Raw genomic sequence first — 26,541 nt, 5'->3', positions numbered from 1 at the left:
CTGCGCCTGCGCGGCCTCGGGGCTGCGCCGTGCTGCGCCTGCGCGCCCCCGCCCCCGCGCAGGCCCGCCCCGCCCCGCGCCTGCGCCGCTCGGGGGGCAGCGGCGCGCGCGCAGCCCGCGGTGTGGGCGGGGCTTGGGGAGGGAGGGGCGGGGGGCAGGAGGGGCGGGGCCGAGGCACTGGCGGGCGGGAGGCGCGGGTGCGCGTTCCCCGTTAGGGTAGCTATAAAGGGTTTTATCCCTATAAACTGGTCTGGTTCTGCAGAGCACCGGGTAACGCCCGCTGCGGCAGAGCCACGTGAAGGTCCTGGCCGTGTCAATGAAGATGGAACTTGAGGTAAAACCTCCCAAACCGTCAAACACACGGGGAAGAGCTGGAGAGTAAAAGGGACTCACTCGCTGTAGCTCCACCAGCGGGGCCTCGGTTCTGCTCAGAGACTCTTGCCACTGTCATAGCACATATGAATTATTACCAGCAACAGCAACACAAATAAATCCTCGTTTTGTGAAACGTTCCCTGTAAACAAGAAACGATGGCATTCCTGCAATCCAGATTTACAATATGAACCGTACCACTGCATTCTAGCAATAAGCTCAGGAGTGTGGCTCATAGCAAGTATTTGAAGAGGCAGTTGTCCTATAGAAAGATGAAAATCAATTGCAAACACTTTATTTAAGAAAAAAAACAATTGTTTGAAGAATAAATTGTAGTTTCTGTCTGTACTCATGGCCCCGTCCTTCAGGAAATGCAGAGGGCATTCTGATTTATACAAATTGCAGAGACCAATACTGGGCTCTTAAGTGCCCTGGATTTGGTATGATCCATTTGCTGTAACTAGCTGTGGTGTGAAGGCCATTGATCCCTCTGCAGCAGAGTGCTCTACAATGGTCAGCATTAATATGTGTCATAAAGGATTTTAAAACAAACATTGTCTTATGGTCTAGAAAAGTCCTCTAATGTATTGCCTATGTATACTCATATCAGAGTCAAACCTACATGATACATGTATATATGTGCTTAATTACAGACATCTCCTCTGGGTCAGACTGTAAGTAAAGCTGCTCCCTGAGGCCTTTCCCAATCATGTTTTTGTGAGCACAAGGAAAGGCTCCACCAAAATCCAAGCAAACAGGCACATTGCATCCCCACACCATTCCGTAAACATTGTTATTCTCCCCTTGCAAAGGTAAATGGTTACTTGGACTCCAGAAAACAGGATGAGGTCAGGGATCTGTTCTCCAGGACTTCCAGCCCTGCTGGTTGTGCTCCCCCAGGAGGTGTGCAGGCATCTGGGGACGGGGCCGGCTCTGAGTTCCCCTGGTTCACGTCCAGAATCTGTTGGGGCTGACAGAAAAGGCTTTGTCACAAAGAGTGCAAGAGGGAATGAACACAGAACACCAGCGGTGTGCTCCTCCATCAACATGCCCAGTCTCATTTTTCAGATCTTTATATACTTGATCCTTAAGTATCCCGTAGCAATCCAGCAGGAATAATATCCACTTAAGGCAGTACTGCCACAATCTTCATGGGGATCTCTACGTTCTGCCAAAATCTAAACAATAATAATCCATGCAGGGGCAGGAAAGGGCTTCAGTTTACTGATAGGCTTCTGAAAACATGTCCTGAAACCAAGAAAGAAACCAGGGCTGGTCAGAGAAAAGCATCTGGGAGCTCCTGACTTAGGTAGAAAAAGGCTATTTTTTCCATTCAAAACCTACTAAACACAACAAACAGTGCTTCTTCCTGTTTCTCTTAGTGTTTTTCCCAAAGCAAATCTGTTCCTTAAAAGCAAACACAGCTTGCTGTAGTATTCCCAGATTTTAGACAGTGGGCAGCTTCAGAGGCTGAATGGTGATGCTAGAAATCCTCACAGTGTTTCCTCAAAACTCTCTGGAAAATTCCAGCCAGTATTTGATCAAGACGATTCTTTCTCAAAGCTCTCTGCTTCCTTTTAATTGCTTCCTCTTCTCCCTAGGCTAGATAATAAAGTGCCTGAGACCCACTATCCCAGAAGGGATCTGCTGGCCTAGGAAAAACCAGTGTCTCTGTTAACTGCTGTGCTAGATTCCATCTGTTGGCCACATGAACACACAGACTTTTCTGTTCCCAGCAGGCAGACACATACCAGTCTGTAACTGCTGGTTAGGTATTATCTGAAGGTAAATCACACCAAGTTCCCCAGCCCCAGATAATTCCCGAGTTGTAGAACCATTTATTTGGCAGCTCTTGGCAATCTCGTGCCTCTTGGTTATGCTGGTGGATTATTTTAAGACACTTTGGCAAGAGCTTCTTAATGCACTTCCTTAAGCTTATGTGCAAACCAAAATGAGAAATTACAGCCTAAGGCATCCACAGGGTCTTGTCAGGCTTTGTGGGAATGCCAGTGGGTTTTCCTCACTAAAAATGTCCCATTGTGGCTGTCAAGAGTGGCACTGGTGTTAGGAGTCACATGTAAGAGGAAAGTCCCTGACAATATGGATTTTTCCCCTCCCACATCTGTACCTTTTGCTTTTCTCTGCCGTGTATTTTCAACTCAGATTATTTATTTATTAGCCTATCTTTTTTCCCTCCTGCTCCCAGCAGTCTGTGTTTCATACTGCCATTTCTCCTCTGCATTCCTCCCATCCCATTTCTCATTCTCACCACATTTGTCAAACACTCCAGAAGTGGCTCTAATAGACCAAGTGACACTCTTTGATTTCTATGTATCAGCTTTGCTCCAGAAACCCCCAGCCATTTACAGAGGCAATTCCTGATGGACAGGGTTCCATCCTGGAGGGACTGCGCCAAATCTGGGATCAGGGACAAAAAACATTTTCCCACCTTTCTTAAGTGAAGCCAAACAAACAAACCCGGGCAGATGCGGAAGGAAGGGAGGGAGGGAAAGAGCTGCCAAGTTTTGGGTAAAGGTGACTTAATATTTCTCAGCTCCAAACCCTTAAACATGGGTTTAATCTGGGAGTTGGCAGGCTCCCAGGGAAAGCTGGGCAGGCTCCTGGCAGCGCTGCGGATCCTGGATGGTTTCACCCCGAGAGGACCGTGCTCCAACAGATTTGTCCATTAGAGGGCATTAGAGGCCACTCAAATCCCTGAATTCCGAACTAACCGGAGAGGAGAGTGGCCCATATTCCCTTTTTGTTTGACAAGTGAGCGGTGGCTTTGTATTCTTCCCATGACTTGTCTCTTATTGACTTACCTGACATGTGCGGGATGGGTTTTAATATGTGAAGAAGCTTCCCCTCAAAAATTAAGCAGTGGATTTTCCTTTGTATTCTGTCTGACTGCAACAGGACCTGTTAAATACAACTGATCTGAGGTTAACAGTGATCACAGAATGATGGGTTATACTTCAGAGAAAGCGGAGATTCCACACACAATATTCACACCGGATCCTTCATCCCAGAAAGTCTAATCAACAAAGGATAATTACAGTTGCAGCACACTGTTTCACACAATCAGTTTCTAAATGCAAGTATTTCTATTCCAGTAGAAATCTCACTTGGATGTAAACCAGCAGGAGTTTAATTCCTGATACCTGATCTGAGGCAGTATAAAGATGTCACAAGAGCTCAGATACTCTAAAGGAACTTAATGGAACAGGAGACTTGTGCCATGCACTGGAAATGGATAAAGACACAGTCAGTGTTTGCCATTTGGCCCCAGAGGTGTAAACAAGCTCCTTGTTGAGTGTTGGAGTTTGTTTGCTCACAATCACTCCCACTCGCTGGGTTTATGTTCTAAAAATTGCAGAGGAATGAGATCATTTTGAGCATCTACTCTTTTCTTCCCCTTGCAAGCAGTGCCTTTCCCACAGCATCTCCAGAGGTTCTTACTCATAATACTATAAAGCAGCATTTTAATTGTTCTGGATGACTAATCAGCTCAGCCTGGATTGTCACACTGTCCCAAAGGATAATTCAAGGTTATCACTGCCTCTCCCTGCCATTCTGTTTCCTTACTCATTTATTGTATAACAGGGGTCAAAAAGAGAAGAGGATTCACAGGAGAGGAAGACCAGAGAGACCTTGTGACTTCAGCACTGACTGGCACTTTCTGGCTTCTCTCCTGGGTGATCTCATAGAAAGGGCAGGAGTTTGAGTCACCAGAAGAAAGCTGGAGGCCTGGACTGTCACTGGGACGAGACCAGGATTGTTGCCATGTCTATGGCTGTGCCTGACAAGCACCATCACATGGCGATGCAGCATTACTCCCTGAAGCAGCATTACACCTGCATCAGTCCCACCTCACTAACAGCAGGACAAACCACCCATCCCAAGTCCTGTCCTCTCACAGGGGCTGCTCTTCTGCACATGTGTGAGGGTGCTGAACGGGCTGCTTTTCTTTACCTTTCCCACATGATATTTGCATTGGAAGAGGCAGGGCAGGCTCCAGCAGTGTGCCCTAACACTGATTCTGGCCTGAAGTGAAGCACCAGCTCGGGAGAGCTGCTGAGAGTATCCAGAACCCACAAAACTCAGCACCCATGTGGAGCTCCTGCCATCTGCCTCAGGAGGGATAACAGGGTAGTCCCTAGGTTGAAGTGCTGGCCTTTTGCTGTGGAGGAGTTTTAGCTGTTTAGGCTGTTCCATACAAACTGTGGTAAATCCTTGATCTTCAGTCTGAATTTGCATATCCACCTATAAAACAATGCTAATATTATCCAGCAGTCAAAGACACTGTGAGTCTTAAACTGTTAATCCTCCATTTGCCTCAAACTCTTCTCTATTGCCCTCTGCACACATTCCCTGTAGCAACAGGCCTGGATATGAGCCACCCAAGTATTCCAAGCGCAGTTCCACATCAGCTCCGGCCCATCTCTGATCCGTGAGCAAACACTCTTTATCTACAAGCAACCTGCTCTTTCCCAACCCCGCTGCAGCAGGAATGCAGGTCCTCTGTTTCCAGGCAGAAGCTGTCAGACCCAACCCTGTAATTCCCCAACATGCCAGTTTTTTCTGTCCTTACGATTTTATTGATCTGCTTTACAGACTATAAGGTGGTCTGTGCCTTTCATTGTTCCTATTAAACACAACTTGCTCATCTATAAATTGCACTTACAGACAATGTATTGAAGTTTACAGTGACACCCTGCATGCAACTGATTTTCCCTCTGTGTAATCCTGCTCACCCAGTGCCAAAAACAGGTTTCATGAAAAGCAAAACCAATTCTTCCTGCCGTAAACATGGTCAGCAGTTGATTGCTGACTACATCCTATGCTACTCTGGAGTCAGAGGAACGCCGATCAGCTCAGTAATGTTTCTCACTGCACAGTGGACAGGAGTGTCATTCCAAACCCAGGGAACGCCGCAGCCTGAGTCCTGATGCCCGTGGGGCACTGTGCTCCTCTAGCAAGGAGCCTGAGCTCCAGACAATGCAAGTGACTGGCAGCTGGGTAAATCCAGGCCAAAGAGGAACACACAGAACCAGAATGTTTTGGAAAGGATTTTTCACAGGAGAAGTGGAATAGCTGTGGTAGAGGTCAGTGACTGAGATTACACTGACATAAAGCAGGCTGTGGGCATGGTGGCCTCGAGCAAGGCTGAGCACCTTTCTCTGCATCACAGGGACCCTTTTCTGTTATCCTCATCTAGGACAGTTCAAGTTCGAAACCCTCAGCATGACCTTCAGCCATCGGAGATAACAGCTCCTGCAGCTTCAGTGGGTAAATTTAGCACAGATGTTCCTGGAAGCAGCTCCCTTGCAGGGCACCCTGGTGAGCTTACAAAGAGGGATGCTTTTGAACCTGAAAGGAATAACCCCCAACCTCCGTCTCCCTTATTGCAGTGCAGTGACTCATCACGAAGGGCTGAATTCACCACACACACACGAAGCCATCTGCTCCGTTTATTATACCCAAAGATGTGGTCCAAGAGTTATAAAATCCCAAAGAGACCAAAAGAATGTGAATGACTGCAGTCTATCTCTGCTATTCCATCTGTGCAACTGCTCCACAGTGTACTCCTCTAGCAGACCTTTACAGATTAACCCCTCACATACCAGACATGCATCAATTTATAACCCCCTACAGAAAACTAATTCTAATTTCCACAATAAGCCACAGGGAGTAAAAGGTACAGAACAACAGGGGAGAAGGGGACAGAGAAGTGACAGAAGTTTTCCGGTGTGCACTGGGGCAATAGCAGCAGCTAACCCGTCTGGGGACTCTGATGGTGCTTCTTCTCTAACTTCTCACCATTCTCTTCACTGCAATCCCTTTTCCTCTTCAACTTTCTTTGCCTTCTCTTCCTTCCATTCTGCTTTTTCCTTTCACCTTCACTTGTTCCTCCACAAACTCTTGCTGAACTTTCTCCATCCCAAGGAGGCTTCTCAAAACAAGCAGGAGCTTGTGAATTATTAACAGTGTAGACTACAAATAGTGTAATATTTAATGACAGCCACACCACTAAGATGCATGCCCTGGTGCACACATCAGCCACCTTGATCTTAGTGTGACTGGCCTTGTTTGCTCCCTCACCTCTCATTTGTCAGGAGTGCTTTATGGAATGAGAGCTGTGAGGAGGGGGAACATAACTCATGGCCTGCAAAAGCACCACAGGCTTTTCTGGTCCTCTGGATCTCACACTTGCTGTGCTGATCTCCTCCCAGAGACCAAACGCCACAGCTAACAGGAACTGATAGCCCTGGTGAGCCCTGAGCAGAGTAACCTTGGTGGGGTGTCTGCTGCAAGCTGAGTGGAGAAGAGCACAATGAGAACTTGGAGATTTGAGGGCTCACACACCGGAACAAATGGCTTTTCACTGGTGGAAGCCTTCCAGCAGGAAGCCATAGCAATGGAAATGGAGCACAGCAAACACACTGCTGAGTCTTGTGAGTAGCTAAAAGACAGGCAAACACCAGGGCTCATTTTACAAACCTCAGGTAATGTTACAAAGGGATACAAAGAGAAAACAGCACCCAAACCAATTGCTGTAAAAGCAGCACCATCCCTTATCTGGGACATGCACTAATTCCAGATGCCTTTCCTAGTGCAGTCTAATGACTGAGTGAGTCAAAAAGACTTCAGCAAAGCTGATTAAGAAACACACAATCACAAATCAGTTAAAAAAATCAAAGAAGAAAAAATAACTGAGATGAGTGTAACCAGATTCACCATAGGAGAATGTGAAAGAAGCAGATCCTGCTGCTTCAGCAGCCTGGGAAAGAGCTCCAGAACCTGGATCTTGGAGAGTATTTCCAAGGCAGGCAGACAACAAAAGTCCTTTCATTTGTGAAAGCTTCTCGCAGTGTGTAAAGTCTGGAGGCAGATGCACTGAGTGTATTAGCCTCCTCCCAGCTGAACAGCGCTGTGCAGGCTTGGCAACTGCATCTGAAAAGGAGGATCATGGAAAACACATAAATCATCCAGGAGTCATGGGGCAGCCTTGCAGGCCCCTGCAGCATGTGACTGTGCAGGGTGTGCAGCTGGTGCCACCCTTGATTCCACAGATATGCCTCACCAGGGAGAGCAGGGAAACCATCTTGGCCCACTTACATGGCCAGAGTGCTGAGCAAGGGAAGCGTGGGTTCTTTATCTCCTCTTTGACTGAATCTTACCAACCAGAAGGGTTGGGTTGGTGGCTTGCAGCAGATCCCAGCTTTCCACCTCTCCTCTGTGCTTCAGGCGCAAGAGCCCTTCCAGCCAGGCATGAATACAGAAGTGTCTCCAGCACAGTCTGTGGCACCAAACACCTTCTAATAAGCTTGCAAGCACCTGGGAATTCACATCTCACAATTGGTGCCCATAACACACAAAATGTGGGCTGGGAAGTTCAAGGATTGGCATTAGGACTCCAGTGCTGTAAAGGCTGAACAGTGTAACTGCTGGAAACCCTCGTTCTCTGAAGGCGTACTACATTAGGTTAAAATATACTCCTCTGTTACACAAGACCAGATTAATGAATCGTCCCTTCTGGCCCTCAAATCTACTACGTTAATGAGCAGAAAGCACACAGAGGAGGAAGCAGCAGCTACTAGAACAGTACTTACAGAAACACAGGGACTGAAAGGCATAATAAATTGCCAAATACTTTGCCTAAAAACTAAACCAAACTAGCAAGAAGTGCTAACACTCCCCCAGAGCTGCGTAACCCAGCTGCTATCTCCCCCTGGCTACACCAGCCCCAAGGTAAGCAAACAGAATCCAGCCTCATCCTGGCTGTGTGTGAGGCTCAGACCCTCAGGAGGAATCTTACAACGTGACTCATCTCAGCTCTGGCTTCGCTCAAACATGCACAAGTTATGAGTAACTGCAGAGCAGCATTTCACAATGTTCACTGGCCACAAATCTGCTTTGTTATAAGAAGCTGTTGAGGGATAAAGCGAAGATAGGGCTCTTCCATCTGCAGGCAGCAGAGGATTAATAGAGCAGGATCTTGCTGCTAAAAAGCAGTGTCAGATTAGTGCTGTGATGTGCTACCAGGTTTATACAAACCGGCGTTAATCCGTGCTGGCGTTTAGGCCACCAGAAGTATTCAAAACTTCTTCCCTCTCCTATCTTTGACATCATCTCGCTCCAGGATTGAAGTCTGCTCTGCTGGCCTTGCTTACATAAGGGTGACTTCTGGGTGTTGCAGCAGCTGAAGAGCCAACCCATGCAGCTATTCCAGTGCCTCTGCCAGCTTGGCCAAGGCTTTGGAATGAAATCACTGTTATTCCCTGCAGTTAATTATCTGGCTCTGTGCTGAAGGAACAAGGAAGAGTCACCTAGTCTAGAGGAGGGGAGGACTTAGATAGGCAAAAGGATGCAGAAAGAGGAAAAGGAAGGCGATGAGGGAATACACAGATGTTAATACAAACTCACAGAGAAGGACATGGCCTTGGGGTTTCTTTCTCCAAGTTGTCATGGACAACTCCATTACGTTAACAGTAAATTCAACGCTTTATCACAAACCAGACCTTGCTGGATTTAGCCGCTGAATTACACATATTAAGAAATCAACACTGAAGAGTGGGAAACTCCCAAGAGTTTTCCAGCCGCTGCTCAGGGAGGATGCGCTCAGGGAGGATGCGCTCAGGGGTGCACGTCACCGTCCTACACACATTCCACAGGACGGTCACACAAGCTTTTGTATATCTCTTGGTTTACGTGTTGCCTTGTAGCCCCATGGTCAAACAGCCACCGAGGGTGTCACAACCCGGCTGCAAAGATAATGGAGACAACCTCTATCTAACTCGCTGCGGCAGAATGTCACCTGCTGCTGGCGGGGCACTTAAGCAGCACACGACGTGCCGTCAGCAGTGCACACACCGCACCCCACCGGTACCCCTGCACTAAAGCCCCCAGAAAACCCCGATTTCGGTCAGTTTTGGAGGGGTCCCCGCGGTTCTGCCCCGCTGCGGGCCGGGGCCGGTGGGAGGAGCCAGCGAGGGCGCTGCCGCCGCCCGCCCCGTCCCGCCCCGCCCCGCGCTTCACCCTGCGCCGCCGCCGCCATTTTGTCCCAGTGCCCGCGTCCCGGTGAGCGCGGTCGGTGTCGCTCCGTTGCAGGTCCCGAGGCGAGCGCAGGGCGGCCCCGTAGATGGCCAGCTTTCCCCCGAGGGTTAACGAGAAGCTCATCGGTGAGGCGCGGATGGGGCGGGCGCGGCGGGGCGGGCTCAGCGGGAGCGGGGCCGGTTCGCGCCCGGCCCTGCGGGGTGGCGGCGGTGCTGCCGGCAGAGCGGTGCCGTACGCGCCCGGGCGGCGGCGGGGGTTGCACAGCCCCGGTAGCGAGCCACATGCGTTATTCGGAGCTTCCTTGGGCAGAAGGGACGGGCACAGGCTCGTTAAACGGCGCTGAGGTGACATCGGACCCTTCCCAGGCGCTGGCCCTTTCTTCCCCAACGGAAGCGCAGGGCGGCGGCGGGGCCTCGGTGTGTTTGAGTTGTGCCTCTGATAGCGAGATGAGCCATCGCTTGCACGATGATCAGGACGTTTTAACGCTGAGCTGCTTCTCTGCAGTGACTCAGTCCCTTTGGCAGCTGAGCTTTTTGTTGGCTATAAGTGAAACACCTTCGCAGTGACATGAAATTAACATGCACTAACAGTCATACCCTTATCCCATTGCCAGGTTCCCTTATAACCTTGGGAGCTCTGTGGTCGGGTTTTAAAGCAGGAATCTCTTGTGTTCTTTCAGCACGATCACGCACGGTGGGAGAACTCCTGGCCCCAACTTCTCCCTTTGACAAGAAGTGTGGACGTGAAAACTGGACCGTGGCGTTTGCTCCGGATGGATCCTACTTTGCTTGGTCACAAGGGCACCGCGTGGTGAAGCTGGTCCCCTGGTCTCAGTGCCTTAGGAACTTGTAAGACAAAACTACCTGGCTTTTCATTCAACCAAGAAGCTTAACAGCTGTCTTATGTTGGGAAGTTCTCAACAGATTTAAACACATATAGTGGCTTTTCAGGCTTGGGGAAAGGAACAGCTATTGGTTTATTTTTTCTTCTGGGGCCAGTGAGAGAAACTGGAGCCTCCCAGAGGGTGTGCAGGAGGGACCTGGTGTTTGATTCAGATGCTCTTAAATAAGAGGAAGTTACAGTGAAAAGGGATGGAAAGACTCAGGAAGAGCTGGACTTTTAAATTTCCTATCAGAAAGCTATTTAGTTTTTAGGAATTCACTTGAAGGCAAACCCCTTCCTCATCATTCTCATTGTAATGCAAGGAAGGTCCGAAAGACACATTGTATTTTCACTTTAATGAGGTCAGGAACCAGCACTTGCATTTTCTGTAGCTGGTTACATTCCCCTCACAGCAAATCCTGCCTCCCCTTTCTTTCTTCCCTCTACTGGTGAGGGTTTATTTGGTTTCCATGATCTGGTCACAGTATCCCTTATTGTGGAAGGGATTTGCGGGGAACTTCCCGCTCATTTAGCCCAAAGTCTGGAATTTTTGTAACTATTGTTTCTGTAAATGGTTTAAAAATACTGTTTTCACAGTGGGTTAGTTCATGCATTGTTTCCTGCAGAGGTAAACCGGGATAAAGAAGTATTAGTATTATACTGTATAAGAAAGCTTCCAGGCGTTAGTTATAAGACAGTTACAATAAAAAGCTGCTTTTATAATTTGACATTAAACCCACACCATTATAGATCTCCAAAACATACATTACAGCAACTCCCAGATTTCAGCACATCCTCAAGACCTCTCTGTTCTATTTCCTTCTCAAGATACTTCAATGCCATTGCTGTTTTTCTTTTGTGCTTGCTCTGCAGCTTGGTGCACGGCACAAAGAATGCTGCCAACTCTCTCGGCACAAGACTTCCAAGGCAGAACAGTGACAGTGCTCAGAAAAACAAACCCTGTGAGCATATCATAGACTGTGGAGACATCGTGTGGAGCCTGGCGTTTGGCTCCTCGGTGCCGGAGAAGCAGAGCCGCTGCGTGAACATCGAATGGCACCGCTTCAAGTTCGGACAGGACCAGCTCCTCCTGGCCACGGGCTTGAACAATGGGCGCATCAAGATATGGGATGTATACACAGGTAGAGTGGGAGAGAGGAACTGTTACCAGTGCACAAAGTGACAGTGAAGTGCCATCGTTCACACACACAATGAATTGGGAATTGAATCTTGAATACAAATTAATCTAAAAAAAGCATAAACTCCTCCAACTAGAAATGTTCAAAGACTGCTGGAGGAAGGAACAGGTTCAGGTCATGCTTCAAGATGTGAGTGACATAAGAGGAAGCTTCATTGCTGCAAAATGGTTATGTGTGTGATTGACTTTGTGAATGGTAGTTTACACTAAAATCTTCCCTGGATTTAGTGGTAATATACTTTCAAACAAAGGAAACTTCAAAAAGCTGAAGTTGCTCTCTGTTCTTGAGTATAGGGAGGGATTATGTTGATGAGAACCTTTTAAAAGTATGTAACTGTTTAAATAAGAGACTGCATTTGAGATGAGGGAGTCTCAAGTAGCTGGTGGCACAGCTGCTAGGCCAGGAGAGAACTTCTCAGCTTTAGAGAAGTGAAACTAAAGACTGTTGAGTAATTTACATTGTCTTGTAAATTTAAGCTGAGAACAGAGATGCGTATCAAAAGACAAGACTTGCCTTATTTCTGAGGCATGTGGGCTTAGTGTAGAGATTTACTAGCTTTCTGTATCAAGAGGCAATTTCCTGAAGAGTCTGAAAGTGCTTCCTGCCGAGGCAGCATTTCTACATTGGCTTTACTTGCTCTAATTTTGTATCCATAAAGCATTGATCTGAATGAAAAAGCTGTCCTTCATTTGGAATTGTGGTGTTTTAACAGGAAAACTCCTCCTTAACCTGATGGACCATACAGAAGTTGTTCGAGATTTAACCTTTGCCCCAGACGGGAGCCTGATTTTAGTGTCTGCATCCAGAGACAAAACACTGCGAGTGTGGGACCTGAAAGATGATGGTAGGAATTCAGTTTAGCTGCTGCAATATGTGGGAGAAATAACCACATACTCTCCTCTTTTATTGCTATAAATGAAGTTAGGTAAAAAAAAAAAAATCAATCACCCTGTGTGTTCTGTTGGAATTCTTTGTGTGTCTCCTAAAGGTAGAAACTGGTATCACATTAAGTTAAGAGTGTGCAAAGTGACTTCTTTTAACAGGGACTTGGGATTTAAAGGCTGCATGACAGAATTTTTATTTCTCTGTAAAATGCCTCTGCAAGATGTGTGATATTTAACCAATTCTTACGGGAATACCTGTCTTTTTAGGAAACATGATGAAAGTGTTGAGAGGACATCAGAACTGGGTATACGGTTGTGCATTCTCTCCAGACTCTTCCATCCTCTGTTCAGTTGGAGCTAGTAAAGCAGTATGTGTCAGAGTTCCTTGTTCATTAAATCTACTGAATTGAGTGCATAATCATTTTAAATCTAAGTAACATCAAGCTTGTGCTCGGTGTCATGAACTTCTAATGTTTTATGATGATGTAAAAGTGCATGAAATTAAACAAGCAAATGGTGCATCAAGACACTGATTTAAGAATTGAACTTGCACTGCTTTTAGCTGCAGAAACTGTAAAAGTTCTTTGAGAAATAGTTCTACACATGTTCATAGTATAAAACCAAAGACTAAACCTTCCAGTGTTAAAAGATGCTTAGATTAATGCATAGAACTATTTTGTTATTGATGTTATCCTTTCTACCTCCTACTCAATGAAAGGGGATTTTCAAAGGCTGAGCCAGGCATTGTGTCACCCATTGAACAAAAATGTTTCTACGTGTTTTTCAATACAAATGGTCCTTATGTCTAAAGACTAGAATGAAGAGCAGCATACTGGTTTTGTTTTCACCCCTATTCTAATGCCCTGCTAGAGAACTGAAAGCAGTGCAGGTAAAGCATGTATGCCATACGCTGCTTTTCTTGGCACTGAAGAATTAGGATAAAACAGAGAGGGTAATTCAGTCTAGTGGCAGGGGCATTGTAGGTAGTTTAATGAAGCCTAGTGATGCTGAATAAAAAGCACAATTTAATCCTTAGATACTACTTTATATGAGTGACTGTTCAAATGCTTTTTATGCTTTAAATTCAGTGCAGACTTGGTAGAGAATAGTTGAGGTCTGGGGTCTGGTTTTTCTTTAACTAGAGCAGATATGGATGTATACGTTGCTGTCTTTAGGCTGTGTGTTTTCCATAAGCTTCTTGCTTTCCCTGTCACAGGTGGTGGCAGCAATATTGGTGTGATTGAGGTTAAGCTGGCACCACTCACACAGGAGCACAATGGTGTTAGCTGGGCAGAGAGTGGCATCTCTGGCTACCAGGCTGGGTGCGAACTTTACCGTAGGACGAAGTAACCTTGCCTTCGGCTGCAAGGTGTCCTGTACGTACGCAGGTGCTGGTTGATGTCCACCTTCTGCTTTCTTTCTTTCTTTTTTTTTTTTTGTTTTTTAATAATTTTCACAGCAGTGAAACCCCCTGACTCCTCAAACTTAGCTTCCACTTGTATGGAATGTTGGGGTCTCCTTGGAGAAATTGGTCAACATGTTTATAACAGACCATAAATGGGTCGGTTTGAGGAAGTACATGAGGCACTAAGGCTGTTTGCTTTGTTCAAACATATACATTTATCCAAGCTGTCAGTGTTTAATCTGTGCAGTAAAAGTGAATCAGGGACATCAAGGACCCTAATGAGCTGTTCAGGGATGTAACATCTTGTGCTAAAGTCTTAGTTTTCTATGAAATTATGCTGCAGTACATAGTTCATTCCTATTAAATAATTCTGCACAGTGTTGATTATCCATATTATATCTAATGTATAAGTGCATGTAAAATCCCAGAATACTACCAGCTTTTATTGATTTTTATAATATAATATGCAATTACCTGGATAAATTGTAATATTAATGTTGTATTTTACTGTTGACTTGATTTAAAATGCATAAATCCTTTCTAATAATATGGTTAGACTTCCCTGTTGTTTTGCCAAAGACATGACTTTTGGCTGTGAAAATTCTTTTTGCTTGCAGTATCTGTTTCTCTTCCTAGGCTGACGTTGGTGATCCAAGCCAATTGTAAACAAGTGATCTTAAACTCAAAGGGATGCCACTGGAGTAACAATATGTTAACCTTACATTTTCTGTCTGTATATTTCTTACAATTTTGGTAGTTACAAAAAGAGGGGACTGTAGAGTTTAACCCTATTTATTTCTGCATATTTTAATAAAATAGTTTTGTAATACATGAATTTCAGTAAGCTACATGGTTAAATTGAGTTGCCTTTATCTTATATTTTGGCTTATTTTGTTAATAACATTTAACAAACCTGAGTTAGAACTTGCATGTCTGCTTTAATTATTTTTATAAAACCCTTGATTTTAATCTGAGTATGACACTGAGCATATTCCTTAATTGTAGTAATTCATAATGCCTGATTTTAATATAATCCTAAATAAGACTAGCAACTATACTTTAAAACAAAGTAAGTGCTTCCCTGCAGCTCTGAGCAGAGCTATAACATCAGCTTATTTAATTGCAGGTTTTTCTCTGGGATATGGATAAATACTCCATGATACGGAAACTTGAAGGACATCACAATGATGTTGTAGCTTGTGAGTTCTCTCCTGATGGAGCTTTACTGGCTACCGCATCTTATGATACCCGAGTCTATGTCTGGGATCCACATACTGGAGTTATTCTTATGGAATTTGGGTAAGTGAAGCAATCAAATTTGGGAACTTTCTTCTGGGGTGGAGATGACTCCTGAAAATGAATGGATTTATGTGTTTAACTGAAAATCAGGCTTGGGAAAAATCAAGCAGCAGCTGATGGAAATCCTGAATGTCAGAGCAGTGAAGATCATCTTTCTATCTGAGAAGGAATGTGAAAGCACTGATGTTTTAACGTGTGCTAATTTAAGCATCTTCAACAAAGCTGAAGTGTTTGGTACCATAAAACTATAGTTTCCATATAGGAGAAATCAGTCTGGTTTTTCTTCCTCAGCTTTGCTAGCCGGGGCTGAAGGAAACACTTCCTAGTCCTTAAGCATTTCACCACTAACTCAGTGTCTCTCTGTCTCCAGGCATCTGTTTCCTCCTCCTACTCCAATATTTGCTGGAGGTGCAAATGACCGGTGGGTCAGATCAGTATCTTTTAGTCACGATGGACTACACATTGCAAGCCTGGCTGATGATAAGTAAGTATGAGGAAAGGTTTTTACTCCTCTAATTATTCCCAGATGATATGAACTTAAATACTAAGTCAGCTTTTTGGGGTTTAAGGGAGAAACGACTTCTAATGGACTTGGTAAAAGTAGCTGAGTTGTCTGGTGTATTTAATGTTCATTCTGAATGTAGAAAGACGTGGATAGAGTAGAGGACCTGAATAACTCAAGTGTGTAATAGCTTAAACCAGGAAGAGAGGGGTTGTAAGCAGTGAAAAAAGTAGATGGAGTTACTAGTGCATATAAATCTTTTGTATAGTAGTAGATTCCAAAGTAAAAAGTATTGTGATCTCACAATCTTCCACCAACACTGCAAGTAGTATTGGGAGAACTGGATTTCAGCTTTGAGGGCAGTCTTATTCTAACTGGTGGTGTTGAAATGGTTGCAGAAACACAGATCAAGGTCTGTATCAGGAATGAAGAAGTCATAGTTTTTCAGGCCAAATCTGAAACACCTTGTGGGTATAGGAAAGTATTTATAAACATTCCCTGAGCTCTGCTGCAGACTCGTGAATTATGAGAGGAAATACTGAATTAAACATCTACTCTGATAACTCATTCATTTGCTCTTCCCTTGTCAGAATGGTAAGATTCTGGAGAATTGATGAAGAATACCCTGTACAAGTTGCACCTCTGAACAATGGGCTCTGCTGTACTTTTTCTACTGATGGCAGTGTTCTAGCTGCAGGGTAAGCATATACTGGGGTTTTTCCTTCCTAAAATATTAAGGTAGTACAGAACAGAGGGTTGGGAACATTGAAGGTTGGGAACATTGGCAAAGTGTTGTAAACATCTTCAGTTTTGACAACTGAAAACCAGGTCGGAAGCACCAGGTTGCATTTCTGGTACTATTTGTTTAAACATGCCTGGAATAGCAGTAAAATCAAGAAGCTGATAAACTTGTTTCTTATCTCTGAGAATAAATAAGGGACAGAGCCACAAACATGTGGATTGGCAAGAGACCAGTAGATAATCAAGGGCAGTTGCTCTGTTTCAGGTGATGCCCTCAGTAGCTGTTGGAGGATCTGCTCAGGCCTGTCACACAGATAATCAGAAGTGGCTTACTGTGCTGCTGTAGCTTAAATGAAGAACTGGCATCTAGTATAACTGAGGTGGAACAGCCAGAACCAAGCACAGAGAGCCCAGAGCACCTTCCCCCTAACTAGCAACGTAGGAGAGCATTTGTACTAAGCTAAAATCATGCAGGTGGGATAATCCTGGTGGGTTTTGTTTCTGTGCAGGACACAGGATGGCAGCGTGTATTTCTGGGCAACTCCAAGACAAGTTTCCAGTCTCCAGCATCTGTGTCGCATGGCTATTCGCAGAGTGATGCCCACCCCCCAGGTCAAGAACTTGCCCCTCCCATCCAAGGTGGTGGAGTTCCTTTGTTACCAGATCTGAATCATTCAAATCAAACTGGCAGGCGGCCCAGCTGCTGAAACTGGCTGAACACATTGAAGAGGCCTCAGACTTTACAGCCTTTAAGCTTAAAACTCTACAGGTTTTCAAGAGCTATTTAAAGTGATACCTAAATCCTATTTTGTCAAAATGCCTGACAGGTAAATTTTTACTATTTATAGAAAACACAGTAGAAGTATTCCTGGTGTTCTCAATTTTCTAAACTGTGAAAACATGTACATATATAGACATAAGCTGCTACATGTTAGCAATGTACCTTTAAAAATTGCTTTTGATTTTAATGTGTATCGTGTATATATTGCTTTGATAGAGCCATCAGTTGCATCCGTGCTGTAAAGTGGAGGGATAGCTATTTCCTGGGACACTGAGCTAGAAAAGTATTGACTTATAGGCAGAGAGCAGTTAAGCTTCCTTATGTACATTGGTTGAGGAAACTGATCCAGATAGAATTCATGCTGGTTGATGTCATGAGAAGGTACAGCCTGGCTTTTAGTGCAGTGTATGGTGAGGGGAAGTAGGAAAGAGAAGGGTTGGAGTACATCTAATGTAACCCAGGAATGTTGGCTGTGTATCAGCTCAAGAAGGCTTTAAGTTCTATAGCAGCAAACCAGGTTAAATTCAGTATTGGGCAGTGTTAAAGCAATTTTCCTTACATGTCTGAAAATCTAACTACTGTATCATTGCCTGATGCTTGGTCTGTAATGAGAAGTTACAGACTCGGTTTATTGTTCTTCAACCCTGTAATACCTCTTCAGGGTGATTATTGGTTAATGGCCAAAGATAAGCAAAATACTTGGTTTTGCCTTCTGTTATTTATCTGTACCTGCAGATACAAAGAATGTATGCATTGCAGAAAATGCCTCATTATATATTTTTTTGTTGGACTTTTTTATTAAAAACTTGTATAAAAAGTTTCCTGACATTGTCTGGTGACTGATGGATCAACACTATCCACCTGCAGCAGCTGCAGTGGGGATCTGCTGCTGCAGAACCCTCCAGAGTTCCTTTTCAGGAGAGAGCACACTGATCATGGTGAAACTCACTGTGAGCTACAGTGAGATCTCACAACCTGTTATGTGGGCAGAGGTCAAAAGCAGACATGGTGCTCATGTTTCCCTGCTCTGTGGGAAATGGAGTTTGGACTGGTGGTCACTGACTGTCCAGGGGCATACCCTGGCCTTGGCTCTTCACTCCCTGCTCTCCCTGTGTGCTGTTTTGGTGAGCCCCAGCCCTACTCTCCAGGAAGATTTCCCTGCCTGCTGTTTCCAAACACCAAAAATCAACTTCCACTTTCCAAGGTACTCCAGAACAATGGACACAACTTCCTCAGGGGTTAAAACCTGGCTTGCAAAGACACAGAAAGTGCACATGTGGCTACTCCATGACTCACTCCTTTGGCACAATATTTTTTACCTAATTAAAGCAAGAATTTCCCTCTGTTTATTCTAAATATATATATATGGTTAAGACATGGCTTCTCATACACTGCCCACGTAAAGGAAGAACTGTAAGTTCTGTCCCCTAGAACATCTCTCAACTTGAACATAGATATGAGTGAAGAACAGCAACCAGGCACAGAGTTTTCTGCAAGGGAGCTTCCATATCTTAACAGTCACTCAGATCAGCTCGAGCACTGCACGCTGTGCTCTCTGCTGGGAGGTTCATTTGCATTGTCCCATCAGAGACCCCAAACCAAAAAGCACCTCTTCACCAGCATCACTGTATCAGCAAAGATTAAATAGATGGGTGTAGACGGTTGTGATTTTAAAGTATGTACTTAGCTCTGTCCGAGTAAGGAAATAATTCTTCTACAACCTTAGAACATCACACAGAAACTGCCAAGGCCATTACCCTTGAGTGTAAAGTAGGAGTGAAGGGAATAACCTGTACCCCAGAATGTTATTAAGATGGGTGGAAGTGGCTTGAGAACTGAAGTACACTTTGCTGCAACCAGTCTGGCCTCATTAAAAATGTCTCATAAAGAGAAAATCTGAAGTGAGCAAAGCAGCACCTTTGCGGTGATGGTGGCTGTTAGCTGGGGCTGAGCAGAAGCGGGTTTAGATCCGGTCACAGCCATCTAGAAACATGCTCTGCGTGGCAAGTATTTCTGTGGTGAATGTAATTAATGTCTACAAATCCTTTTGCAATCCTCTGCTGAGGCGTGCTCTGGGTATTAGAGCCAACAAAGTTGACAGGAACAGAGCAGAGGGAGCCAGAAGCTGTCCTGCAATACAGCACCACACCGGAACACAGCTCCCCAGGGCAGGCAGCAAAGGCAATTAACACGAGAAGGATGATGCAAGAGCCTGCAGAATTTCCTGGCAGGAGCGGAAACATAATGCGAGGGAAGAGAGAAAGACACAAATAAATGATTGAGACTCACTGGCCCAGAAGCTCTTTTTAAAGGAAAGGGTGTTGAGGATACAAGGGCAATAGAGGAAATCAAAACAGGCAGGAGCAAAGTGGCAATTTGTAATTCAGTGAGGAGGATTTTGGCCATTTCCTCTGTGGCTGGGCACTGCTACTAGAAAGGCTGATGGGCTTTCATTTTTATTGTTACTGCTTATTAAATCCATGCAGCATTATAGAACAGATGTTTCTACTGGGGGCATGTTGTACTATGTGGAGTATTAACTAACCTGCTCTGTTCCTCTGCCTGAGCACAGTAAAGCCCTAGTATCACTGTAACACGTGACCCTGTTCTAGGACACCTATGTCTCAAGCCTTGGTTGACAGAGTCAGGTATCTTTAGGACATTAATCCTGGTTGAGAAGTGCCATGATAGATAAGTTACAAAGCTGCTGGTATCCCTTGTAGCATTATCCTTGCTCATAGCGCTTCCTGACAGACCTGGATGCCTGAGCAGCACAAACTTTAAGGACTGAAGCTAGTTAAAACTTTGATAATAACATTTCCAGAAGCATAAAAACCCACAAATGACTTACAGAGGAGCTGCAGCAGGCAGGTCTGGGGATCAGTGAGAACCAGCATGCAGTCAGCAGAGAAGCATCTATGGAGAAGCAGGTCTCATGGAGAACACAAAATGGGACATTCCCCAGGGAAGCCCTTCCCTAATAAAGGCTGGGTGGGAAGAACTGAAGGATTAAAGGTGTAGGGAAGGATCTTCTTCAGGAGGATGCAATTTGGGCTTGACTGCAATTAGGCCTATTCCCAGCTGGTACCAGTTCCCCCTGAGCTCTTTGTAAGTGGCAGCTGTCAAGGAGAATCAGGGAAAAAGGCAAAAGGGAAAAAAAGGAAAGAAAAAAGGCAACCTGAGCTAACAATAAAGCCCCTGTGCCATGATCCAGGAAGGGACAAGCATGGAGTTGGGTGCTTTCTGTTTTGCAGTAAACTCTGGCTCAGGCAGGCTGGGCAGACAGATCCTTTTACAGCCCAGTCCTTAGCAAGCAGCTGTGACTGGGAGTGACTATGGAGAGTAAGCAGGAAGGAGCATTTCAGACAACGTGCTCCTCTCATTTCCAAAGGAAATCCCATATTCTGCTGCCCTGGAAAAGTCTGTGCTTTAACTGCCAAAGTCTCTTTCATGCAGGCACCAAAATTATTAGCTTGAATTCTCACAGTGTAAATACCATGAGAATAAACAGATTTTCATCTGAAAATCCAGCTCCACGTAGCTTCCTGTGAGCTCCATCCCCACAAACCATCCTTCTGGCCTTCAGACAAGGAGCAGGAGGGCCCAAAGGTGCAGGGACAGCTCGCAGTCTGGCTCCAGTGCCTGCCTGCCTTGGGAGCCAGGGGACAGAGTGGCCTCTGCTTAAGTGGCTGCCCTGCAGCACTGGGTGGAGCTGCAGGAGGGAGGAGCAAGGGCCAGGGAAAAGTGGAACTTCAGGCAGAAGCCTGTGTTCATATACAGCATTTTAGTTGAACTACTTTGGGACAGACTGAGAACACTGGAAAGTGTTTGTGTGAGTCATTTTTTTAATACTGAATAAAGTTTTCCATTGGAATAGATTAGAAATGGGGGGCATGAATTCCATGATCTCTTTTCCTCACATATTGCAATATTCTCCTAAAGGCCAGAGGTTGTGTAAGATCCCATGGGAAATCTGGCAAAGATGTCAGGCAGAAACTTTATCCAGATTAGAGCCACCTAAGCAAAGCAGATGGGGCTGATGTATCAGGCTGGCTCCCACACAGGATGATTTTGTTTTACCAGCACCATGAACCCAGCACACATTCAGCTGCAATAAGCTGTTTCAGAACAGGTTTGATTCTTGATGTACTGGAACACAAAGGAGGCCAGTGTAAACTTCAGATAAGCAATCACTAACTTTGTGTAAGTCATTATAACAGTATTGGATATCAGCAGGGTTATGTATAACTAGCAGAATTCCAGACAGAAGTTCTGAATAGGCAGATATTATGCATTTCTAACATGAGGTCAGAAGAGGTGCTTGTGCTGTAAATGCAGCTATGGAACAGGTCTCACTTGTTAGGCTGGGGCACTGTTTTGCACTGGATCCCTAGGAGAGGAAAGGTGATCTGCTTCCTGGCTAAGGGAGTAATGTTCCTACTGCCAGGAAGTTATGGAAACTGGACTCCTAAAAAAAAACAAAACACAAAAGATGTGTTGCTGTAACACATGAAGAGGGATCCTGTAAATGAATGCATTTTTGTGCACTACATATGATTTTAAACCTGCAGTAACTAATATTTCAAAGCTGAGGGGGCTTCAAAATCTAAGCTGAGCTGGGGAGGAGCAGCTCTGCTCACATCCAGTGCTGGGACAACTCAAAACGAGTTTTTTATGGCTTTTTGTTACTATTTCAATCATGTCAGGCCACAGAAATCCCATTGTGCTACATATACATGGCAAACCAAAAAGCTCATCAGGTCAGAGACCTATGGAAACACATTCCCTTTTCAGTTATACCATACAACTGAAGCACTAAGATTTTACTGATGCTACCTCCTTCTCTGTTACCTCCTGCTCCAAAAGACAAGCACCTCTTTGGGAAGACTTTCTTAATCTGCTTTCAAATGACATAACAGCCACTGTAGAAAAGCGTCTTGTACCAGAATAAATTCCAGGATGGAAAAATTAAATTGTAATTATATGAAAACACTATATGGCTGTGTACTATTAGCAGTGTAAATTCACACGTCCCTGTGCTCCTGCACAGTAGCCATTAGGCTGTGCTCCGGTAGGACTATTCGTTATTGACTGACTCCTTGTGGTCCCAGCAGAAGGACCACATCCAGAGGAAAGGTTTAAGAGGTTGCTTCATCTTATTGCATCAGGGGAAAGGAAAAAAATTAGGAAAAAAATCCAAGGTCCACCGTTGATAACAGGAGTGAGAAACCTTAGTTTGGGAAGAACTTTGCTCCTGATGTGGCATGTCACAAGACTGAGGTGTCTGTTTGCTGCTATCCCAGTGCAGAGAGCTGTTCTGGGTTTGGTCAGGCAATTGACATTTCTAAACTAAGGTTCCCTCCAAGAACAGGGGCAGATGAGGAACTACCCCAGGCCTAGAGACCCCAGCAAGGCCACTGCCAAACAGTTTGACCCGCTACCTAGAGAAGCCTCTCCTGACTACACTTCAACATAACATCTTGAATAAGCAGAGTACATCATGCCAGCAACGTGATCAATGAATGGCCAGGTCCTAATGAGTCACATTCACAGCAAAGAAAAACTTGCAGTAAAGAAAGGGAAGACTGATGTATCAATTGTGCTGCACTATGGCTTGACGTGGGATGTGTGCCTCCATCCACATGTGTTTGTGTGTAACTCAAACATGCTGGTGCCAACTGACCACCAGGTTTGGTTCCTGAGCCTGGGAAAAGCTTAGCACTTGTGCTCTGATTGGCAGGACAACATTGTTTTGGGAGAGGTAGCAACTGTGTCCCAGGGGAAGCAGAGACACCATGTGGCAACACAATGTTTATTTACTGTGTCCACTGGCTCATGAGACAGGAGGGAAGCTGGCAGGGGACTGACCTGCCTATGGGCTTGTGTTTGGAGAAGACCGGCCAGAAAGGCATTCAGCCAAGACAAGTGTTGCATCTACTGATGTGACCCTGTTGAGATAAAGGCTTGAGCCACCTCGCATCAGAAATGACCTGCCGTGGCCTAACACTCAGTGCTGCAGTGGAACTCACACTGCACAGCAGCCTGAGCCTGGCCAGGAAGGGTCTCTTTGCAGCTAATCTGCACAATCAGACTTAGAAGGTTGGATTTAAACAAAGCTGCTACTGTCTGCACAATGTCCACAGGCCAGATCAGGAGTTCTTTTGGCAACAGCCTCCAAAAGAAATGAATTCAAGATGTCCATTTCTGTGGATGCAGAACTTCTCACACTGCCCTTGCCCTATGGAGTTCTTTGCCCCAGAAATCAAAGCCAGCACCAGACCCCAGATTCCCCTCACCAGAGATCCTTAGATATCAGCTGGAAGGATGCTTTGTGCAATATCCTGTATAGAGAATGGTTTCCTCTTTTTAGTATCAGTTCTGTCTAGTAATTCATCAGAAGAGTGGTGCTGAGGGTTGTTTAGTCTAGTTTTTTTCTTAACTCTGTGACAGTTCTTGGCTTCACCAGCAGATGTGATTGTGTATTTATTTAGTATTTTGAATAACCAATTATCTCAAACCATACTTTAATCATAATGTAAGGCAGCAGCATCTATTGAGAAATGTAAAGATAACAGTGTTTAGAATGTTTATGGAAATCTGTAAATGTTTGAATTATCCCCATTAGAGCCATTCAGCAGCATCCAAGCCTTTAATAAACACATCTCTCTGGTCCAAAGATCCCCAAGTTAAACAGGAAAGAGACAAAGCTGTGAACAGCGAACAAAATCCCTCACTTACAGGTAAATAAATGAGGCACAGAAAGTGACTCCAAGGGAAAGAGCAGTCAGACTCAGAATGTGACTTCCCTCCCTGCTGTGGGGAGATGGTCCCTGTAGCACACGGCTGTCTGGCACCTCAGAACACAGCAAATGTCAACACAGGTCTGCAGGGACTGCTCCACTCATCACAGATCTAGCTTTGCTGCTGCCTTGGTTTCCTCTGCTCTTCCAGCACACCAGTCTTGTGATTCCACACCAAGAATCAACACTCTTGAAAGCTCAATTTCCAGAGGAAAATTATCTGAGATGGATCTCATCTCAAAGCAGGAGGAGCAGAACTGTATTATATTTCTGAAGAAATGTTTGAGAACAAGACCTCTATTTCTGTACCAAAGTCAAGAGCTATCAAAGTACCTGAATCAACGTTAAACCTGAATCATCTTAAAGATAGGCTCAGCATTTTACACTGCCCGCCACACTTCAGAGGAGTGCAGCTACAGCCCTGAACTTGTGTGTATCCTAATGAGCTTTTACTTTCACATCTGACCCTGGCTGGGATCTGTTCAACCTCTCCTCAAAAGCCGGGACTGGTTTCACTTGTTGCTGTATTCATCCGACGGGAAAAGCCGGGAGAATCCTCCTTCCCAGCGCCCTTGCTGGGTGTGCAGTGCTCTCTGCCGGTGGCACACGCTATTGCTCACCTGGTGGGAAGTGGGAATTGCCTCCGATGGAAACGGACGCAGCTGCTTCCTTCCGGGCACGGCCCCTGGGTCACAGCTCTGAAAAACCCCGGTGAACTCTTTGTTGTCAAGCTTCAAGGTGCCACCTGCTTGTAACTGCAGAAATCGCTTGTGAACAAGAGAAATGTGTCCAAAACTACAGCATCCTGGGGTAGCAAATCTCTGTTCTTCTGCATCTCACGTGCTTGGTGTCAGCTGCCATGGGACCAGATCCAGGAGTGTATTCCTGACCTCACTTTTCAGTAGGTACAATGGTTCTACTACTGCCTTTCCTCAAAAGGTATTGTGAGGCTGCAGCTGTCAAGCTTCTCCTACAGACCAGCTGAAGGGGCAGAATTTCCACTCTGAGGACATTTGGGAAAGGAGACTGGTGAGGAAGCCCATGTTTATGCACCAAGGCAGAGTCTGAGGTCACAGTGGAGAAAGTGGCTCTTTAGCAGGTCATAAACCCACAAGGGTGTGTTTGCAGAGGGATTTGCTTGGCCTGGGTTTGGAGGCAAGACTCCTGCAGCACCTCCACCCTGCACCATGACAGCACCCTGCTGCACACAGCATGTGTCAGCTCTACAGAGGGAACTGAGTGGGGTGGGATTTTCTGTCCCATTAGCGCCCTGGCTTCTTGTGAGTGGAGATCAGCTCGCATGCACTGTCAGCAGCAGCAGTGAGTGTGAAAGAGCTCGGCAAGGCTGGGAGACAAACCTCTCACATCTTTTGTTTCCCCACTTTAATGCGGAAAGAATCAACTCACAGAACACCACCAGCCCCAGAAAAACAAACAAATGTAAGTCTTGAGTGCTTTCTTTCCCTAAGTACACACCTCTGTCAGCCTTTATCTCTGATCCCTTCAGAGAGCAAAGGTCAGTTAGGCCACATGTGAACTGCTGCCCTGGGAGAGGAAGAGGAAGGAAATGACACATTATGAACAGCTTTCTAGGCCTGTCTTGATACACTTTGCTTGTGAAGCCTCAGAGCGTGATGGCAGCCAGATGGTGACGAGAGACTGGCATCTATCAGAACATGGTTCCTCCTTTTGAAGCTGCTCACTTGACATCTGCAGCAGGATTTGTATGGGCCTGTGAACAATGCGCTTTTGTTTGGTGGGGCTGTACTGGAAGAGTCCTTTTGCTGGAAAGTGTCAGGAGCGTTCCAGCTAACGCTGCTCATTTTCATCACTTCTGGGAAAGACCAGCCTGGCTCCTGGCCTAGGGAAGAGTGGAAACACTGTTCTTCCAGCAAGTATTGAGGAATTGTGTTCAGAAATTGCCCCAACACAATGAAGCCATCAGTCACCACTTCAGAGGCTTCCAGCTCTGTAACAACTTTGTTTCTCTGCCACACAGAGATGACATTTTGTTACAGAATTGAGGTTTTGTTGCAATTTAACGCCCAATGTTCTGCTTTGCTCATCAAGGCCAAGCAAGTCTTGCAAATAACATCTTTCACTGCCATAAAGTAACAGTTCCCTTTCCAGCAGGGCAGCTGTGGGAAAGCTGGATTTAAGACTCAAGGTAACTTGATTCCATCCCTGCAATCATCTTCCAGTTTCATGAAGCTTGGTGCCTCAGTTCCTAACCTATTACTATGTGTATGACCTGTTAAACACATGCATTCAAACACCTGAAAAGTAATAGGAAGCTACCTTTAAAAGTCTTCCATAAAAATGTGTTCTTTGCCGCCTTCTCCTGGGATCCAGCACCAGACCTGCAAGCTTCTTTTTTTTCTTTTCTGCAGTCATGAAGAATTTGCTTATTTTCTTGTTATTAAAGTGAAAGCTGAGGTGAAAACCCCATGAAACCACATGAAACCACACAACTCCTACATGGAAATGGGGCTTTTAAGTGAAAACACTGTAACACTAAGCATAAGTAATGGGACCAGGCAGATGAGTATGAGGGGCTGAGTTATGCAGCTGACAGACTTGAAGCTACTATGTAAGCTATTATGTATGCTCTGGTAAGAA

At 45.3% G+C, this 26,541-nt stretch overlaps 1 protein-coding gene and 1 long non-coding RNA gene across 5 annotated transcripts; one reads left to right on the top strand and one right to left on the bottom strand.

Moving 5' to 3' along the window:
• Nucleotides 1-651: 651 nt before the first annotated feature.
• Nucleotides 652-25,337, bottom strand: LOC134162146 (uncharacterized). Of its 4 annotated transcripts, none has more exons than XR_009964215.1 (4): nt 24,543-25,337; nt 7,111-7,710; nt 3,195-3,291; nt 652-1,342 (listed from the first exon to the last, which is right to left on the bottom strand). It is a non-coding gene; the product is annotated as an uncharacterized LOC134162146 (long non-coding RNA). The 4 variants fall into 4 exon arrangements; XR_009964217.1 differs by lacking the exon at nt 24,543-25,337 and adding an exon at nt 19,974-21,121; XR_009964216.1 differs by lacking the exon at nt 24,543-25,337 and adding an exon at nt 8,416-8,675.
• On the top strand, nt 9,394-17,942 carry WSB1 (WD repeat and SOCS box containing 1). The gene is made up of 9 exons (XM_062615672.1): nt 9,394-9,554; nt 10,109-10,277; nt 11,185-11,453; nt 12,223-12,354; nt 12,662-12,762; nt 14,926-15,098; nt 15,469-15,582; nt 16,191-16,298; nt 16,851-17,942. The coding sequence occupies exons 1-9, from the start codon at nt 9,515-9,517 to the stop codon at nt 17,008-17,010; spliced, it is 1,266 nt and encodes a 421-aa protein (XP_062471656.1). The 5' UTR covers nt 9,394-9,514; the 3' UTR covers nt 17,011-17,942.
• Nucleotides 25,338-26,541: the final 1,204 nt, after the last annotated feature.

The sequence above is a fragment of the Pezoporus occidentalis genome, unplaced genomic scaffold, assembly GCF_034315485.1.
Source record: "Pezoporus occidentalis ecotype Australia unplaced genomic scaffold, CSIRO_AGI_Poc_V1 ctg183, whole genome shotgun sequence".
Taxonomy (NCBI): Eukaryota; Metazoa; Chordata; class Aves; order Psittaciformes; family Psittacidae; genus Pezoporus; species Pezoporus occidentalis.
This window is presented reverse-complemented; position numbering and strand designations above follow the sequence as displayed.

What these genes read in the sequence shown, in the direction of transcription:
- WSB1 (XM_062615672.1), top strand. Translation starts at nt 9,515, where the DNA reads ATGGCCAGCTTTCCCCCGAGGGTTAACGAGAAGCTCATCG. An exon ending in CAGTTGGAGCTAGTAAAGCA is followed by an intron (nt 12,763 to 14,925) that starts GTATGTGTCAGA and finishes ATTTAATTGCAG; the next exon opens with GTTTTTCTCTGGGATATGGA. An exon ending in GCAAGCCTGGCTGATGATAA is followed by an intron (nt 15,583 to 16,190) that starts GTAAGTATGAGG and finishes TTCCCTTGTCAG; the next exon opens with AATGGTAAGATTCTGGAGAA.